Genomic DNA, 21,284 nt, shown 5'->3' with positions numbered 1-21,284 from the left:
CTTAAATAGTCTTTTTTTGAGGGCCAGAAAACAGCATTTTCTTTTATTCTTTAAAAATATGCTTTTAATTTAGACATAATTATATCATTCCCCCCTTTTGACATGCCAACTTTTGTTATGTTTTTCTTTTTTTCAATTGATTTTGTTGAGCTATAAAGTTTTCTCTGTTCCCCTCCTCTCCCCTTCAACCCTCTCCCATGGTCCCCACACTCCCAATTTACTCAGGAGATCTTGTCTTTTTCTATCATGTAGATACATCTATGTATGCAAATATTCTTACATGGGTATTATGTCTATTTTGTAAATTTTATAAAGAAAAAAGTTAATTTAGAAAACTATTCACATAGCACCAGGAGGTGGTTTGTTTGAACTGCATGTTTTGTGACTTTCTGGTTAAAGTATAATTTCTGTGCCAACATTGAATTAGGAAATGAGGTGCTCTGAGTATTGGAACTCAATATTGTCTGGAATGAGGTTTGGTTGCTTTGAAAATAAATCTATGGAGAAGCATTTTCTAAAGCTCATTACACTGTCATATGCTCTTGCAAAATAAGAGGAAATGAAACAAAACAAGAATGAAAAACTATGTATATTTAAAACAGAATCAAAAATAAAAATAGTCATTAGAAAAAAGCAGAAATTAAAATCATTTTGTAAAATGGGGGTGGGCATCATCATGTCCTGAACTGGAATCATGAAGCAGAATAAATTTTAAAAGTACATAATAACCAACACATTCTTGCATAAAATTAATTTTTAATATTGAGAATAGAAAATATTCCTAAATTAATAAATGCTTAGATAAATTTGCCTGAAAGAATGTAGAGATGTCACAAATTACCAATATTAATCATGATGACAATTTTATCTTTTTTTTAAAAAAACTACTTTGGAAGAACAAATAAAAATTAACTGAGTTGGTAAAAGCCAGAGCTATATCACTCAAGAAAAATAGATAAAATGAATGCAATTGCTTCCATATGAGAAACATGCATTAGCTCTTCACCTACTGAAAGCATAGAGGGGTTTTCTGCTGCTTACTGTAGAAGAGATCTATAGGAAATCAAAGTTGTAACTAAATACACAGATATATCATTCTCTGGAATAAGAAAATTCAATAATTTTGTATAGATTGTCTCTAAATATATCTAAGAAAAACATTTTACATACCTGAGCAAGCTAATAAGTCATATGTCAAGGGACCACAACAACCAAACAGTTTTACAAAGTACTCATGGGACTGGATATTTGAAAAAGAATGTAAATATTATACAATGGGTTGATTACTAGAATCACTGCACTTCTGCTTCCCCACTGCAGTTTCCCCTCATTCCTCTCCTCCCACTCCCTCTCTCATTTGTCCTCTGCACCCACCACAACCCACTCCTCGGTTTTTTTTCAGAACGCAGCAGGCTTCCCAAGGATGTCAACAAAGAATGGAATATAATTGAGATAGAACTAAACTACCCACGTTGTATTAAGACTGAGCAAGGAAGCCCAGTATGAAGAATACGTTTTCAAAAGCCAGCCCAAGCCTTAGGGACAGGTCCTGTTCACACTGCTTGGAGTCTCACAAGCTACATAACTGTCACACATACGCAGAGGGCATAGTTCGGTCCCATGCAGGCTCCATAGCTATTGGTCCAGAGTCTGTGAGGTCCTGTGAACCCAGGTTCGGTGTTTCTGTGGGTTCCTTTGAGATGACTTTGACTTCCCTGGTTCTTACCATATTTCCTCTCTTCAGCAGGATTCCCTGGGCTGTGCTAGATGATAGTTGTGTGTGTGTGTGTGTGTGTGTGTGTGTGTGTGTGTGTGTGTGTGTCTGCATCTGTTTTCATCAGTTACTGGATGACAGCTCTCTGAGGATAATTAGGGAAGTCACCATCTATAGGAGATGGCCAGTTCAGGTATCATTTCTGTTCTTACTAGGAGTCTTACCTGGGGTCATCCTTGTGGATTCCTGGGATTATCCCTGTTATCAGGTTTCTCCCTGACCCAAAAATACTCCAATCAAGACAAATCTTTAATTACCTTCCCACTCCATTTCTCCCCAAACATGTACCAACCTGTTCCCTTACGTTCTCAACCCTCAGCCACTCTCTCCATCACAAATTTACAGAGGAAATCTCTTCTATTTCCAGTTCCGAGGGAAATACATGGACCCCTCTTAGGGCCTCCTTTTTTACATAGCCTCTATGGGTCTGCAAATTATAATATGATTTTCCTTTACTTTTAAGCTAATAGCTACTTATGAGTGAGTACTACCATGTTCATCTTTCTAGGTCTGGGTCTCTAGGAATGATTTTTTTTCTAGTTGGTGAGAGTGGGGTGTTGAAGTCTCACACTGTTAATATGTGAATTGGATGCGTGATTTAAGTTTTAGTGATTTATTTTACAAATGTTTCTAATTGAGTCTACATATTGATTCATTTTTCCTTTGGTGAATAGGAAACGTCTTCCTCTGTGCTGTTTGATTAATATTTTTTGAAGTCCATTTTGTTAGATATTAGGAGAGCTAAGCAGCTTGATTGCTAGTTCTATTTGATTGGGAAATCTTTTCCCAACCCTTTTTTTTCTGAAAGGTAATGTCTGTTTCTAAAGCTGGGATGTATTTCTTGTATGCAACAAAAGGGCAGATCCCATTTTTGCATCTATTCTGTCAGCCTGTGTCTTTTTTATAGGTGAATTGAGTCAATTGATATTAAGAAATATTTATGACCAATGATTGTTTTTTTAAAGTAAATTTTATTAAATTATAAAAGTTTCCATTTCCGCCCCTCTTCCCAACACCCTCCCACTCCCCCCACTCCCACTCCTCCTCCCTCTTCGTCCCTTAGGGCAGTCAGGGTTTCCTGCCCTGTGGGAAGTTCAAGTTCCTCCCCCCTCCCTCCAGGTCCAGTAAGGTGAGTATCCAAACAGACTGGATCCCCAAAATCCAGTATATGCAGAGGAACCAAGTCCCAGTATCATAGTCAACGGCTTTTCAGAAAGACTTCGGGCCAGCCACATTCAGAGAATCCGGCCAAATTCCGAAAATCTGGTTAGATCACGTCCTCGTTCAGTCCCAGTCCAACTGGCCTTGGTAAACTCTCATTAGATCCGTTCCCTTGTATCAGTGGGTGATAGCATCCCTCGCAGTCTGACCAATGATTGTTAATTCCTGCTATTTTTTTTTATTTTGGTGGTGGTGGTACTGTGTATTTATGTGTATGAGTTATCTTTGAACTTTGCTGGTGTGAGTTATCTATTGCCTGTATTTTCATGGGTGCAGTTAACTTCTTTGGGTTGAAATTTTACTTCTAATACTTTCTGTAGGGCTGGATTTGTGATAGGTATTGCTTCAAACTAGTTTTGTCATGAAATATCGTATTTTCTGTCTATGATGATAGAAAATTTTAAAGTTTTGGCTGGCATCTGTGGTTGCTTATTGTCGGCAAAACATCTGTCTAGGCCCTTCTGGCTTTTAGAGTCTCTGATGTGAATTCGGGTATAATTCTGATAGGTCTGCTTTAATATGTTTCTTGACCTTTTTCCTTGCAGCTCTTAATATTCTGTCCTTATTCTGTATGTTTAGTGTTTTGATTATTATGTGGTGAGGGTTTTTTTTGGTTCAGAGTGGGTCTTCAGAAAATATTCTATACATTTAACAACATAATTGAAGATTTGATAATATTTGCAAATAACACCTCAGCTAGGAGTGAGGCCTTGTGCCTACCTTCCCTCTCAATGCTGGGATTTATCTGACTTGAGTTTCTGAAGGTCCTGGGCATGTGGTAATGAGGAGCAGACATCACACAGAGAGGCCTGATCATGCTACAGTGGATGAACACACATCCAGAAGTAGACGGGCAGCACAATTTGGATTTGGTATTTTTTAAGAACACAAGTTGGATGGGCAAGGACAAGGGGACAGATATGGAAGGAGTTAACCAACAGAAGCAAAGGAGGTGAATGCAGTCAAAATATGTTGTGTGAAATTATCAAAGTACTAATAAAAAGGAGGATGGTAAAAAGTAAACATTTGCATGTGAGAGATCAAGAAAATGTAAGTGTGACTGTATTTACATTTGGTGAGAAAATACTTGTGAAGAAGACTTGCCTATAGAAGGCTGACAGAATCAATATACTAACTAGTCTCAAAATTCATTAGGATCAAACAAACAGCAAAGGTAAAGTGGGAAACGCTTTGAAGAATCTTGTTCAGTGAAGATGTGCAGACAGCAAATGAGAAGAAGAAAGCATGCTCTTTGGTTTTGTTCCCTCAGGACTGAGATACCACCACTAAAGTCTTACCGTCACAATTCCAGGAAACAACTACTTTTCCAGAGTCTACATATGTGAATATAGAGGGTACTGACACAGAAAGCTAATTTACACCTACAAATGATCCAGGATATCAATTTGCCAAGGGAGAAAATCTAGCCCTACCCAGGTGTACATCTTATCAACCACAGCTATGACCAGCAAGGCTAGATATTCTTAGTTGTGCAATAGTGGAATATATCATTATTCTTATATGTACACAATATGGGTCTTTTATATATTTATATGTATATATGGTATTCAAAAGGTATGTATGTATAGCATTTATATATGTATCAATACATATATTGTATATATATGTGGTATATGTGTGTATGTGTCTATCTATTTATATCTATATCTATTTCAACATCTATGTATGTAGACATATATCCCTATCATCAAGAGGCAATTTGTGAAAACCAAAGCAAGTAAATTAAGAAAAATTTATTACTACCACTTTATAAAAAAATATACAATTTCTAAGGGCATTGTGAATACTTATTTTTGTATACACAGATATGTTCTGCTCCTACCCCACAAAAAGGAAACTTTACTTTTTGTGGTAAATGGAGGAATCTACAACTGGTCAAAATGCAGAGAACACTGACTATTTGTTGAATAATCCAAATAATTCATCTTTAGGACAACCTCTACACCAAAGGCTTGAAGATCAAAATGGAAAAAGGAACAGAAAGACTAGGAGCCAGAGACCCAGGATGTCTGTTGTGAGATATTGGCTTCTACTTATGAGTACAGGGAGACTGTACTCATAAAAAATCTCAAAAATATTATGATCTAAATGAGTCCAGCACAATACCAGTTGACATACAACACATGTAGAAAAATTTTTCACAATCACTATTTCTAGAAGAAGAACTATATGCAATTAATGTTTGCTGGAAGACGAAAATCAATTCTCCATAAGAATGAGCGAGGCCCTGATAAGTTATCCAGTCTCAGGTAATTTTGTATTAAAACATTTAACACTTGTACATTTAAGCAGCACTAAAGGGACTCAGTAGGTTATGTGTGCATGTGTATGTGTGTGGGGTTCCATGTGTATTGATTAAACAATCATAGATAAAGAAGACGAGGTCATGAATTTGAGAGGTGGGGGAAAGGGGTGGTATCAGTGGGAGGAGAGAGATGATGAAGGGATGTAAATACAGTACTCATGGACGAGAGATGCACTTTTAGTAAATTAACACATCTATCAGCTCTCACCAGAGACACTTCTATTTGTTCATTTGAAACTAATATTTAAAAGTGATCAACATGCAGAAAGTAAGAGACCGAAATGTTCATACCTTTATGGGATATCTTTATCTCATGCTCTCCTACCAAGTCTCAAGAAGCACTAAAGAAGAAAGGGCAGGATGGGTAGAAGAGTCAGAAAAGGTACATGACTACCCGGAAGTAATATTTTCCAGAAACATCAAGGAAGATGCATATATGAATTTTGAGTAGTTGTAAGAGCACGCACAAGGCCTGCACATGTGTGAGTTAGGCCACTTCCCATCACAGAGGGGGGTGGCAAATCAAACATTCTCCAGTATAATACCACAAAATAAAAATTGGAAAAATTTGGCTTCTTGATCAATGGAAAATGAGGAGCACAGTTATTTGGGTGGCTAGTAGAAGGGGCATATACCTGGGAGTAGTTGATTCTACAAATATGATCTAAACACATAAACACATGGTGTTAAATTTTCAAATAATAAAAAGAACATACTCAAAAATTAAAATTATTTTTAGGTGTCCTATATAAGCAAAAATAATTCACAAGTATTTCTTGGGCCTCACTGATTGTTATAATACACAGACTGGAAATAACAATTAGAAACTCATAAGATGAGCCATGTCATAAAAAATTCACAGATTTACTAAAGGAGTCACTTCCTAGATATGTAAAGAACTGTAAAATAAAATTGAAAAGAAATATTTAATTAAAATGTTTTTTAGGTTATTGTTTTTATTAGACAACCATGAATATAAAACTAAAGTAAGAACTACTCCCTTTGCTGATTCATTTAGAATCTAAATTGTGACTCTCAGGATTTTTAGAGGAAAACAAAGCAACTTGTTCATTGTTGTCATTGGTGCAAAATATTCACACATCCTGAAAATCCACATGTTAGCTTCTTACAGAGTGAATTATATACCTGACATAGTACTCATCTCAGGTTTAGATATTTATCTAAGAAATACTTTATAATTTGAAAACAATGGCTTATCTTCAAATCTTCATAAATGTCTTAAAATTTTCCATAATTTAAAATAGCCTTTATGTTCCTGAAAATGGTATAAAAAGCCAAGTTAGTATATCTCTATGTGAAAAGAAATAAAGCTAAAGAAATTCACAGGGATAACACTGAAATAATATCTTAAAAAGCACAGAAATATGAAAAAGTTGTATCCTCATATAGATCAGGTCAACTAACAAAGTCCACAGAAAGAATCTGTAAAATTAAGAACATAAGCAAAACTAGCATGAAGGAAAGACTATCAAATAAATATTTAGTTTAAATTTTAAACAGGTCACTAATATTCATCATATAAAAATTTAAATAACTAAAGACAAAAAATTCCTAAAGATCAAAAAATTATGGAAATGTATCATAAAAATAATACTAATAAAAGTTTCTCATGAGTAAAATGGTATAATAGAAGGTAACTGACATACATTTAAACTGATTAAACTTTTAAAGATGTATCACATTCATAAATATGAAGATTCAATATTGTGATTGATTGTTTCAAAGTCATCCTGAAAGATCATGATAATATCATAATATATCAAATCAAGATTATTTTAAGAAGTTGGTGATCCAAAGTAAACAACACACTTATGATACATGTAACTCAAAGATACTAGACTTTTTAATATTCCAAGAAAAAAATCACAATAATATAAATTAGAAAAAGACTGAATTTCAAAATTAATATAAATAACTACAAAATTTCTTGGGATTATATTTTAAACTTTAAAATGTTAACAAAAAGGAATACATATAAACACTATTATACTGTAATATTTATAGACTTTTATTTTAAAGATAAAGTGTGATACCACACAGTCATCAGCAAGGGCATAGAAGAAGAAGAAACCAACGACACAAATGAATATTGCAACAGAAATTGGAAAAAAACATGAAAACTAGACAATGTTCAATGTCCTGGAATTTCCTTCCCAATTGCACATCTCAAAAGATTTAGAGACAATTAGCATTTCTGTAAAATGTGTTACTTCTTGAATATATGAATGTGTATAGCTATTATCATATCTGTTCAATTAAGCTATTCTTTTATAATTGTCATGAATCAAATGACAAAGTGGGTTCAAAATATATACTGTTTTGAATTAAACAAAAATGTATGAAATGCCTTGTTGTGCTGTGGCCTAATATCTGTTAGGTGTGTTCTTTTTGATATATACCAATATTCATATATTTCACACTTGAAAAGAAGCATTTTGGCACAGTTAATATAGATGGGACAGGGAATCAAGAGCATCTTGTGATCTCGGAGCCCATTACTTACTGACATGGATGCATTTGGGCTAAGGAAACCAGTCATTCTCTATACATGTAACTGTGTCCTGACCATTTGGAAGACTGTAGTCAGAGTAACAGTGGACTCTTACAGACTGATCCTGAACATAGTTTCCTTTTTGTTGTAGAAACTCACCATACTCCACATAGTGGAAACTACATTACCCTAAGGATTATAAATTTACCATAAATGTTAAAAAAAACTGATTTGTTTTTTTAAAACTAAACTTTATCTTTATAATAGTTAAATGAGCACTGTGTCATTCAAGAATAAAACCAAAAGAAAATGTTTGAAGAAGTAGCATTTATCTTTAGTTTTTATAAATAAAATATGCAAACAAAAGAGACATTCTTGTAGTTCCATTTTTGTCATTCATTTCACTAAGATCTGCTCATAGGAGGAACTGGTCTTTTTCGCTCACAAAGTCTTCTGTTGGTCTTTTTTTTTTTTTGTCATGAGAGACTTAACTGTAATTATGTATGTGCTCATCTTTTTGATCTTTGATAGAATTAAACATGACTTAATACAGACATTGACTTACTGCGGCATGGGACTGCAGGCTTCCACCCTTGTGTGGTGCAGCGAATGCTGTGCCAACGTCTGTTTGAAGGAGTGACAAATCCTCTGTTGCAATAATAAATGTAATGTTTTCCAATAGCTACTGGGAAGTAGGGTCTGAACATTTCTTTATAAACTAGACCTCCATTGTTGATTTGTGGAAAATCACAAGGTTTCACTTGCAATAAAAAACAAAACAAAACAAAATAAAAAAACAGAAAAGCACTCATATCATACATAGACTACTTGCTTAGTAAATTATTTTTAAAATATTAAGTCAACTAAATGTCTAGCAAATGTCTGGGAGAAGGAGACAAACTGAATTCAGATTGCTAAGGTATACGAGAATGTTTTTCTTCATGAAATCAAGTTACACTTTACAGCTTACCAGAGAACTGAGACAGGACTACATATTCAGTATGATACCTGCTTATTCATAATTTGAATCAGAACTGAAATCTAACATGATTACATCAAACTGACCTATATTTGTACCTTCATATTGAGGTACTATATTGTTGATCATATTAATGAGTTTATATGGAATTATGCCATTAAATTTTTCTCTTCATGTTCTTATTTATAAATAATTGGTACTTTTAATATCAGAATAGTGTGAATTTTTTGAGGAAGTATTATTCTACTTCAGGTAACCTCAGGCAATATGGGAAAAGAATTCCAACAAACACAACTGACAAAAGGACACAAATTTATTTTTTTAATTAAAATCTTTTTTACATGAAGATTTTCTGTCCTTTCTTATATTCAAATTTTCTCACTTATGAATTGAGGCTGTTGGGCTTTGAGGTCCTGTCTATTCCATATTCTGGTTTATGTATATCCTTTCCCCAGGAAATACTGCATTTAAATTCCATTTAAGATAATTCACGACAAAACCTCATTGGGCTGACACAAATTTCTTAAAGCTTCCTTGTTCATTTTGTTTTGTAAGAGAAAATTTTCAAAATTTTATTGTACATTTGGTACATAGTTTATAAATGTATAAGTTTTCTATCCTACGCTTTTGTCTTCAACAAATTTGAGAATTATACTTTTCATAGAGCATATTTAAGTAAGGTTAGCTCATTGAAATTTCTCTTAAAAGAGTACCAACAAGACACGTGGTTTCAAAGAAGAATATCATTACTACCACAGTCCAGCTCTTGGGTAATCTTCCTTCTCATATGGGCGTAGGATAATCTGTCTTTGTCTACTTTAGTGGCAATTCCTTAAAATATACCTAGTATTCCTTAAAGTGCATGGTCAAGAGAGGTGGATCGTACTTAAAATAGGCCCACCTGACATCTTACACTTTTCCAGATGCAGGCTGTGGCCCCATCAGCAGTGATGGTTGGTTTATCCCAAGGCTGATTCGGGCTACTCACAACACTGAAGAATATATTTGCTATTTTTACAACTGTTCTAAATAAGTACTAGCACAGCTCATTTTTGATTTATCCCAGGGTTTTAGTTATTATTGGCAAATTTCATCCCACTTCAGATCCACTATGGCACAAATGATAAATTTGTAGAATCTCCTAATGTAGGCTCATGATCATCATCCCCTGCATTGTCCCAGCAGTGAAGTCTTATTGTGCTTTCCTCTAAACAGCAAACCATCTGATAAAAGAAATATGTAATTGAACAGATCTGAGAAGGGAGCACTATACCTTTTAAGTAGAACAAAGTTATTTAATGAAACTATGGAGAGACTTGTCATCTTTATCTTATGCAAGAAAACATCAGATATTCAAGAGTGAAATAATTTAAATTCAGATAAATTTAGGCCACAGACAGTCCAGATATGTTTACTCAGATCTATGTTATAGATCTACATTGTAGAATAAAAGGGTTTGAGGCCCACCACACTACACTGATTTCATAATTGTGCTTTTGGACCTACCTACCCAAAAGCCATGACAGGTATGTGTAGAGGGGGAGGTAATTAATTCTGGTATTGAGAAAATTTTACATAATATTGAATAATTTCCTAAAATATGTTTGTATTTATAGACAACACTCTCAACATTACACAGAAGCCTTTCTATTCCAGTAACTATCATGAAGGCAGAGATTTATTAAAACTCAAAGTACTGGGAATAGTGAGTGTGTGATCGCTGTAAAACATGACATTACACCATCCCATCCAAAATTTAAGGAATATGTGGAAAGTTCACGAATATATAAGAGCTACAGTGCAGTGATAATAACTGTGAAATATCTTCTAGACTATACAGTCACTATAATCGCAAACTCTCCATGACTACATTCACCGCGATGAGTCTGCATAAGAAGGGGCTGCCAGCATCCCGGAATGAAAGTAGTCAGGTCTTAGGGAAGCATGGCCCTCACTGCTGAACTGTTTCATGCTGATAGATTCAGGAAAAAATGGAGTCAGTGCCTTCGGGTATCAACCACCAGTGTCTAAAACAGATACCACAAAACAGTTCTAATTCAATGTTATGCATGTGTCCTGGATCCAATTAAGTACACTACATATCAAAACTCAAACTTATAAATCCAGGAAAAGAACAGACAAGGATGAGGTGTTGTTGATAGAGTTGGAGGGATGTGAAAGAAGGTAAGGAGGTAGACTATCCAGAATATGTTATATACATATAAGAAATTATCAAAGAACTAAATGTATATATACAGTTTGCATACAGTTCTCATTTCTTACTAAAAATAGCTTCTTCTGTTCTTAAATTATTTGGATCTCATATATTTTCTAAAATCTCATGTCAGTTAGAAGGTTGGTTCCTCACTGCTGCTTCTATTGGGAGATAGTATAAAGTTCAGGAGCTGCTGATCTGGTTGAAACAATTCAGGTCACTGGGGCTATGTCTTTGTGAAGGGGTATTGGGATGTTGCCATTTTTTTCTAGCTTTGTTTCCTGGTGGACAGGAGGCAACAGCTTTGGCTTACAGCTCACTCCTTGACACAATACTCTATCTGTCACAGGCTTAAAATGATGGCACTAGTTGACAATAAATTCAAGTCACGGAAACTGTAAGATACTTACTTCAGTTAAATTGATACAAAGAAAGAAAGAAGACAAGAAGAGATCTTTGGGCACTCATTTGTCTTTTTATTTTTTTGCTTAGCGTTAAGTATGAGTATTAGGTTTAAGTATGAAAAATATTTACCATGGACTGAACTGCTAGATAGAAATTAAGAAAAGAAAATGGATGCAGTTAAGTAAAAACCTGGAAAGAATGAAGGGGGTATCCCAGAAATAAAATACTCTTGACTCAAATGACACTGTGCTGTGAAGCCACTGATATCCTTGAAAACAACTACCTCCAAAGAGGGAAACATATTTTCCTTCTGGGATAGTTGGACTTAGTATATGAGAAACAGCCATGCTAGGAACAACTGTGTGTGATTGGATCATAGCCAGGTTCTGGTGCCCCGTTGTCTGTCACTGGTGAGCAGCTCTGGAGCAAGTTTGCTGTCATCAGTCAACCTATGCAGAAGCGTATCTGATAGGGAACTGAGGCCTCTTACCAAAGCCACGTGAGTGTGACATGTTGGATATAGAGCACAAGCCCAGCAGCAGCTCCTGATGATTGACAGCCATGGCAGTCTCTGACAGTATCACAGTGATACAGAGCCAGGAGCCAAGCCATCCTCAAATCTGGATCACACTGGGGATACCAGAAAAGTTCATTATGAAACAAGTATATTTTATGGATATTTGCTACAATTTGGTGAAAATAAATATAACTAATTCTCTGACAGTATTCTTACCTGATAATCTGCTAAAAATCTTTGAAAGGCTTTTTTAATACAAAAATATAAGAAGACTTTATTAATTGTTTATCAATAAAAAATCGGAAGTCAGATATTGAAGTAAGAACCTGAATGATCAGAAAAGCAGGGGAGCAGATACCAGTCACCTCTTGTTTCTTCCATTTCTTCCTCCAAAAAGCCTGAGATTCTCTCTCAGTCCCACCTTACTACTTCCTGTCTCCTGTCTGTCTGCAGTCCTCTGAACCTCAGTGGTTTATTTTGGTCAGCTAGTGGCTAGCTCTGCCTCTGACTCCAAGCAAGCTTTGTCAGAACACAATCAAACTGTCACACAACACATATACCAAAATTTGAGTGGACATAAATTCTAAATTTTTGTTTTCTAAAATGTGACCATAATATTTCTTGAAATCTTAAATTTTAGTATTACTTCAAAACAATATATTGCATAAAATATTGCTTGAAAATGTAGAGTGTTTCTAAAGGTTGTACACAGAAAAAGTCAAATATTTGCTAGTAATGTATCCCTATAATTTCAGGATTATAGGGATTAAAGATCTGCATAAACTTACAGATACATCTCGGAGCAGGGATCCAGCCAGTACTTGTACACTTTACAACAGTTTCCCGGGTGGCAGGATAGAAGCCATCTTTACATCTGTAGCTGATTTCATCATCAGCTCTGTGTTTAATCCTGTGTGGTATGTAGTCACCATTTTCAATAGAAGGAGGACTGCATGTCATTTCTGAAAAGAAGGATATATAAATAAGGAAAAAATTTAATCTCATTATGATTAAGAATGTGAAAACTGACTGATACTATTATTTGTACTGAAAGCTATACAATGACATTAAATGAGCTCATCTCTATGTTTGCCATATCAGTCAGGTTTCTGATAAGTGCTGCAGCTCTGGAGGGAAAAGTAAACCAATAAGCAGCCAGGCTATACCTACAGGTCTGTTCTGGTGGGGAATGTTTTCCCCACAGCAGTAATGCAGTTCTGGTCTTCTCTGGGAGAGCCATTTCAGCTCTGTTCTGCTCTGTTCTGCTCTGCTCTTAGGGACTTTTCCAGCCGAAATGCAGCAGCTTTGCTCCTGCTCTGGTGAGAGTTATTTCTCTGTCCAGCTCCACTTTGGCAAAGAAGGTTGTCACCTAAACCTCATTCAAGGGATTTATTAGCTAGCAGGGAGGAATCCTGGAGAGTGGCTGTCTCTGCCAGGGTGTAAAAAGGCAGCTTCAAACTGAACAGGTACAGAACTTATATAGTTTTCCTTAGCAGTAGAGTTTTCCAGAATGAAGATTTTCAGAGTGAGAACTGGTTACATTTCAATCCTTGAGCTCAGAGAAGCTCAGAAATGGGCTGGATTTCAAGCTCAGTGATTGGATGGATTTTTGGTCATTTGTTTAAAGGCAGGGTGTGTTTCACTGGATCTGGTTTCAGGGCCATGGTGCATTTCTTTCACTGTCCCTTTTTAACCTGTTGGCCCTCGTTTCAGGTCCAGTGAATTAGTTCTGGTGTTAGCATTGTTGCGTGTTTCTTTGACTGTGGTTTCAAGGTTCATGTTTCTTTGACTTGCTCTTTTACCCTTCACTTTCTAACCTCCTGATATTTTTGTGCCTCTCTGATTTTAATTTTTCTCTCTTGAAGCCATTCTATATATATAATGCTTCATGATTTTACAACTGTCAATAATTTCACCATATATCAGGTTAGTAAATCCTTTCACTTCTAATTCTTTAATTTATGTTGCTGGTTTGGACTCTTATTGGATCTATTTATTAATATTCACAGGCTCTTCATCAAAATATATTGAAGATTATATATTCCTTCCTCTTTGAAGTAAATGTGTCTGTTGATTCACATGAGACAACTTATTGAAAAACTAAACTATATCTTTCACCTTACAGAAAAACAGAGCACAATTTTTTCACTTCGAAAACAAACAAAAACAACCCACATAATAGACAAAGCACTTTATCAGTTCCTTTCTATTAATTACAATAACTATGTCTAGAGACTGTCCAGGAGAATGAGACAATAGAATCCAGACTGCTGTGGTATATGAGAATGTCTTTCCTCATGAAATAATGTTATGCCTTGCAGCTTAACAGAGTAGTGGACCAAGAATATTTAGTAATATCCAATATAATAACTGCTTATTTCTAATTTTAATCAGAAATGAAATCTAAAATGATTACATCATATTGAACTATTTTTGTATCTTCACATTAAAGTACTATGTTGTTGATTGTATTAATAAGTTTATATGTACTATTTCATTAAAATTATCCCTTCATGTCCTTATTTATAAATAATTAGTACTTTTAAAATCATAATAGTATGAATTCTTAAGAAGTATGATTCTATGCAATATGTTAAAAGAATTCCAACAATACCACTAACAAAAACACAAATTTTCTATGGCTTCCTTGTACATTTTTGTTTTTTTGTGTAAGAGAAATTTTTCAAGGTTTTTCTATATATTTGGTACATGTTTAGAGATGTATATTCTTTCTATTAAGTTTTCTTCAATAAATTTGAGAATCATACTTTTCATAAGACATTAATAACTTAAGTTAGCTCACTGAGATTTTTTTAATGGGTACCAAAAGAGGCATGATTTCAAATAGGAATATCATTTTTAGCACTGTCCAGCTTTTAGGTAATCTTCATTCTCATAAAAGCATAGGATAATCTGTCTTTGCCCACTTTATTGTCACCTCCTCAAAACAAACCTAATATTTCTTAAAATGCGTAATCAACTGAGGTGGTCAGAGTGGTCAGCACTTACCGCAATCCCATTTGACATCTTATTCCCATCAAGATGCAGGTTGTTGGTCCATCACACTGTTGATTAAGGCTACTAACAAAATTGATTAACATATTTGCTAATTTTTCAGCTGTTCTAAATAACTACTAGCACAGTTCATTTTATTATCTATCTCAGAATCTTTTAGTAATTATTGTTAAATTTTATCCCACCACAGATTCAGCATGGCACAAGTGAAAAAGTTGTAGATTCTCCTAATGTATAACCATCATCCTGTTGTGAATTTTTACTGTGCTTTTCTCCAAAAAAAGTATTGGAGATAACTGACATTCTAAACCAAATGGACCTAATAGATATTTAAAATCATTTTCCACAAAAACAAAAGAATATACTTTCTTCTAAGTTCCTTATGGAACCTTCCCTAAGTTTTACCACATCCTCAGACTCAAAGCAGTTCTCACAGATACAAGAAAACTAAAATAAGCCTCTGCACACTACCGGATCATGAGCGGAAAGCTAGGTATCAATAACAACAGAAACACACTCATGAAAACTGAGCAACTCTCCACTGAATGAAAAATGGGTCAAGATACTAATTATGAAAGAAAATACTTTCTACAACTGAATGAAAATAAATCACAATATATGGAAATTTATTGGACACAGTGAAAGCATTTCTAAGAAGCAAGTTCAAGGCACTAAGATTCTACAAAAATAAATCTGGAGATCTCATACTACCAACTTAAGGACACATGTGAAAGCTGTAGAACAAAACAGGAGAAATCACATCCAAAAGTGGTAGACAGGAAGAAATAATCAAACTCTGGATTAAATCAATAATAGAGAAACAAACAAACAATTCAAACCAATGAAACAAAGATTTGGTTCATTGAGAAAATCAAAAGAATTTTCTTATTCCTTATCTAAATTAAAAGTAGAGAAAATATGCAAATTACCAAAATCATAAATGAAGAAGGGGACAGAAAAACAGACATTGATGAAATCCAGGGTATCTCCCAGCTCCCCTCCCCCCCAAAAAAACCCCACAGCCAAATGGTTTTAGCACAGAATTTTGCCATCTTTTCAGGGCAGAGTTATTGTCAAAAATCCTTAAATTATTCCAAAAATAGAGGGAGAAGAAACTTTTCCAAAGTCATTTTATAATGCTACAGTTACCCTGATACCCGAAGCATATAAATGACAACCAAAAATTTGATTAACAAACTAATTTCCCTTATGAACAGAGATGCAAAAGACTCAATAAAATCTTGCAAACTGAATCCACAAACACATCAGAAATCATCCACCATGATTAAGGAAGTTTCATCCCATAGCTTAGTATACAAATATCAATAAATGGAATCCTTCATATAAACAAACTGAAAGAAAAAACCCACAGAATCATCTCATTAGATGAAGAAAAGACCTTTGACAAAAAGCAAACACCCATTCATGATAAAATCATGGAGAGATTAGGAATACAACTTAATATAATAAAGGTATTTTATAGCAAACACATTGTCAACATCAATATAAATGGAGAGAAACTCAAAGCACTTCTAATAAAATTAGGAAAAGACAAGGCTGCCCATTCTTTCTATATATTCAATATAGTACTATTCAATATAGCGCTTGAAGCCTTAGCTAGAACAATAAAACAACTGAAGAAGGTCAAGGGAATGCACATTGAAAGAGGAATCAAATTATCTTTATTTGTAGGTGATAGGATTTTATACATAAAGATGTATAAGATTGTATGCACAAGTAACCCTAAAAATTCCACCACAAACACCTATAGCTGATAAGCACTTTCAGCAAAGTATCTGGATACAAAATTAACTCCAAACATCAGTAGCATTCATATACAGAAATGACAAAAAGGACTGAGAAAGAGATCAGGGAAACAGTACCTTTCACAATAGCATCAAATAATATAAAATATCTTGGAACAACTCTAACCAAGAAAGTGAAAGACATAATAAAAATTGATTAGTTGATTCTGTATGCTGTATTCTTGAGGTGTTTTTTATCCCTGTGGTTCCACAATCCTTCCTTCCTCTTTTCTGCCGGATTCTCTAAGCTTTTTCTAATGTCTGAATGTGGGACTCTGTGTCTGCTTCCATCAGTTGCTGGATGAAGCCTCTCTGATGATGGTTATGCTAAGTTCTGGTCTATGAGTATAATAGAATAGCATTAGTAATCATTTCATTGACATTTTTTTCTTCTGGGTCAGTCATGTTTGGTTCTATCCTAGGTCTCTAAGCTATCAAGTATTTGGCTCCTGGTCACTGACTCTTTTGCCTGCCATTGTTACCCTTTTCCTCCTACTGGGTTGCCTCATCCAGCCTTAATATGAGGGGGCGTGGTTCGCCTTAGTGTAAGTTAGTATGCTATGTATGGCGGTTTGAATGCAATTGTCCCACATAAGCTCATAGGGAGTGGCATTATTAGGAGGTGTGGCTTTGATGAAGTATGTATGGCCTTGCTGAAGGGAGTGAGTTTTGAGGTCTCCTATCCACAAGCTACATTTATAATTTTTCATTTATCTGCAGATCAAGATGTGCTAATTTTCAGCTTCTTTTTCAGCACCCATGTTTGCCTGCACTCCACCATGTTCCGTCATTATGATGATAATGGACTAAACCACTGAAACTATAACCTACGCCAATCAAAGGTTTTCTTTTATAAGGGTTTCTACTCCCGTTGTATCTCTTCATAGTAATATAAACACTAAGACAGAAATTGGAGGCAGAGACAGGGGCATTCCTGTGATAAGCCTGATCATGCTTTTGTTTTAGAGGAATTTGAACTTCGGGAGTTTAGTTTAGGAAAGCAGTGGGATGATTTAGGCACTGCTTAATGGGACATACTGCTATGAGGGAGCCATGTTCCAGTTTACAGAAACTGAAATGCTTCAATAACACAAGAGACACTGTCAATTGGAGGAAATGGCAACCTACAAAATGGGAAAAGATTTTTACATTTGAGATAGACAAAATGAGAGGCAGAAAGGTAGCTAGGCAGACAGACAACAAAACTGATAGGAAAACTTTGTTAAGTCGACTCCAGAACATAACCTGAAGACATTAATGAGGCAAGCCATTGATTGCAGCCAGCTGGGGTTCCAAAGGACACATAGTGTCCCATTACATGAGGCTTCCAAGTAAAAAAAATAAAACTAATGGAAAGGTAATACCATCAAATTCTCTTGCAGATATCCAGAATACACTGAGGAAGCACGTGTAAGGTTAGCCAGCTGGAGTTTCCCATCTGGATTCCCAGAAAAAGCAGAGAAAACAGTGAAAGATGAGCCCTGGCAAGTTCATCTGTGGGGGTGGGGAGGGGAGGGAGGAATCAATCGGGAACTCCAGTTTACTGCTTCAGCTGTTCCAGTAAGTTCCTGCTGGCATGTTCGTGTGATCTGTCTGTTGCTATTCGCTTTTTTCTCAGGATTTTCATCCAAGAGGACTCTCAAAGTGGAAGTTCAGATACCTGCCATAAATTAGTCACCTTAGTGGATCAATGCTTAATATCTTGAGGGCCTGAAATACCGTCTTACTGTCTGCCTGCCTGCTTACCTGCCTGTTTTTCATGTATTTATCTACCTCTTACTTACTATGTATTCTTCTACTTTTGTTGCTGCATACTTAGTGACTTAAAAGTAAATTTAAAAGGGAAATTATGAGTATTTTAGGTCATTCTTCAGTCTGTACAGAATACCAAACTGTATTTACAAATACTTTTGTATAGACTGAGCATGTATGTATACACATATACACATGTATTCCATGCACATAAACATATATGTATACATATATACACATACATTCCATATAAATATATACACATACAGACACATAAATATATACACATGAATGCAATAAAAATTAGTGAATGAAGAGGCCCTGAGAAAGAGAAAAGTGAAGGATATGTGGGACAGTTTGAAATGAAGAAAGAAGGGAGAAATGTGATTATATCGATCTTAAATACTATAAAACTGTAAAAAATTTAGAGTAAACATCTTCTGTTCTTTGACAGGATTGATTTTTCTCTCATTAGGTGACTGCTTTCCCACAATCAAAGTGAAATGTCATAGCATAATAAAATTTTTAAGATCTCTGAAATAATGGTATAAATTTGGTTAAAAATGTAAAAGGGTGAATTTTTTAAAAGTTTGAAATTATCTTGATCCTAGCTTTTTCACATAAGTGACGTCTGACAAGTTACATGCATTACCCTACCATGTGTAAGCATGAGCAAACAACAAATAACACAACATAGAGTACCTAAAACCAGAGTCAAGCATAGTGACGAAATTCCAGAACCCTATACCTGTTTAAGGCATTGTTTGAAATTCCTTAGATATGATGGCATTCTGAAACACTGAAAGACAGATGTAAAACCCTGGTAAAGCACAAAGTGTTAATACAGAGGAGACATAATCTCCTACTTTCTACGTTCATTGGAGATCAGAAAGAGCCAGTTGTTGGCACTTTGGTGCCTTACATTCACAATATAAATAGTGTTCATTGACTTATTAAAAGACATTTATATCTGATGAATGATAATTTGGTTTAAATGGGAAAAGTTACTCATTTTAGTGACTATGACATTAAAACTTGTACAACCTGAAAAAATAAAATCAATCCCACACAGACACAGGGATATTTAAAGTCTGTTGGGTGTTTTGTCTTGTTTAGTGGCTTTTTAAAATTTAAGTTGATGAATAGCATTTTGAAAATTGATCTTGCTATATTTATTATTTACACATTAAAAAGAGCTTATTTTGTCTCTCAAAATTATATTTAGAAGCCATTCATACTTTGAGGGTTAGAGAACAGAAAAAAAACCCATTTTATTAAAAATTTTCTCCATAATTGCTCATCAGAAACTCTGTAAGTTGATCAGTTTTTATTATTTAAAAATTTTTCTAATTTTTCACTTAAAGCTTTTTTATAGTTTATTTTCTATGGCCAATATTTTATAATAAAGTTTAAAATTAACTAAAAATATCCCATACACACAACAGATAAATACATTTGATTAGAAAGTATATTTTTTAAATTGTCTCCACTTACCTTCTCCTTTTGCAGTAGAAAGCCATAGGGTTAGAACAATGGCTAAGAATAACATGTTAGACCACCCCATCTACTAAAACCTAATGTTCTCCAGCAGCGGTGGTGCTTGTAAGAATCCTGTCATTAACAGTACTGTGTGTGGCTTTGATTTTTAGTGCATTACTGGAAGCTAGTTCAGTAAATATCAAAGTTCACAGAAAGACGGATAAAATAAACAGTATTCAAACATTGTTTTCACAATATTCAAACATTGTTTTCACAATAGTAAATTTAGTAAATTAGTAAATTAGTCATTTTACCTTTGTTAAACAATAAAAATCATCCAATTTCCCAAGCACTTAGAAGGCAGAGGCAAGCAGATCTCTGTAAGTTCAAGGCCAGCGTGGTTTATACTACAAAGTGTGTTCTAGGACAACCAGAGCTGTTACAGAGAAACCCTGTCCTGAAAACAAAACAAACAAACAAATAAAAACAACAAAAAAAAGAAAAGCAAGCATCCAATTTCTTTATGCCAGTCCTAGACAATCAAACAAGAATTCAGAAAGGAAGACAAGAGATTAAATTTCTTTTAAATTTTTTTTAATTTAAATTTATTTACTTTTTAAAAAACTTTTATTACTTTTTGTTTGTTTTTGCATCCCAACCAAGTTTCCCTTCCTGTCCTCTTCTCAATTCCTGTCCCCTCCCCACCTACTCCACTTTCTTTCTTTCTCTTCAGATACAGGCAGGCCCTCTATGGATAACAAAGCTGGATGGGGCAATCTGTTAGGAGTAATGGGTCCTATAATCAGGCTGGAGTTTCAGAGACAGCCCCTGATCTCACTGTTAGGAGTTTAGTATGAAGATCAAGTCACACAATTGAAACATATATGTAGAGGACCTAGATCATGCAGGCTCCCTGGTTGTCAGTTTGGTTTCTGTGAGTTGCTATGAGCCCCTGTTAGTTGGCTTTGTGGGTGTGTTTGTGGTGCCCTTGACACCCCTAGGTCCTAGAGTCCTTTCTCCCCATCTTCCACAATATTTTCGGAGCTCCACCTAATGTTTGACTGTGCATCTGTTTCCAACAGTTTCTGGGTGAAGCTTCCCTGATAACATTTATGTTAGGCATCAATCTATGAGTATGGCAGAATATCATTAGTGGGTACTGGGAGAGACAACTGGAATCTGGGGGCATCTCTGGAATGAACTAGAAACCTAAAGCAATGGAATCTATCAGGGTCAGTTTACACAAGACTTCTTGCAATGGGGGATGTAGAGCCTAAACTTATC

The 21,284-nt window shown here is 35.0% G+C and overlaps 1 protein-coding gene across 2 annotated transcripts in view; it reads right to left on the bottom strand.

Moving 5' to 3' along the window:
• The window catches only part of LOC125398249 (complement factor H-related protein 4-like), a 33,828-nt gene extending 13,654 nt beyond the window's left edge, over nt 1–20,174 (bottom strand). For both annotated transcript variants that reach the window (XR_015737922.1, XM_048430979.3), the window contains exons 1-3: nt 20,016–20,174; nt 12,738–12,911; nt 8,399–8,593 (exon numbers count right to left, since the gene is read on the bottom strand). Coding sequence is in view for 1 of the 2 variants with exons in the window: in XM_048430979.3 (XP_048286936.3) it covers nt 8,399–8,593; nt 12,738–12,911; nt 20,016–20,085 (439 nt within the window). In the remaining variant the exon portion in view is untranslated. The remainder of the gene's footprint in view (nt 1–8,398; nt 8,594–12,737; nt 12,912–20,015) is intronic.
• Between the last annotated feature and the right edge of the window lie 1,110 nt (nt 20,175–21,284).

The sequence above is a fragment of the Myodes glareolus genome, chromosome 5, assembly GCF_982192425.1.
Source record: "Myodes glareolus chromosome 5, mMyoGla1.1, whole genome shotgun sequence".
Lineage (NCBI taxonomy): Eukaryota > Metazoa > Chordata > Mammalia > Rodentia > Cricetidae > Myodes > Myodes glareolus.
The sequence above is the reverse complement of the archived record's forward strand: the minus strand, read 5'-3'. Positions and strand labels throughout refer to the sequence as shown.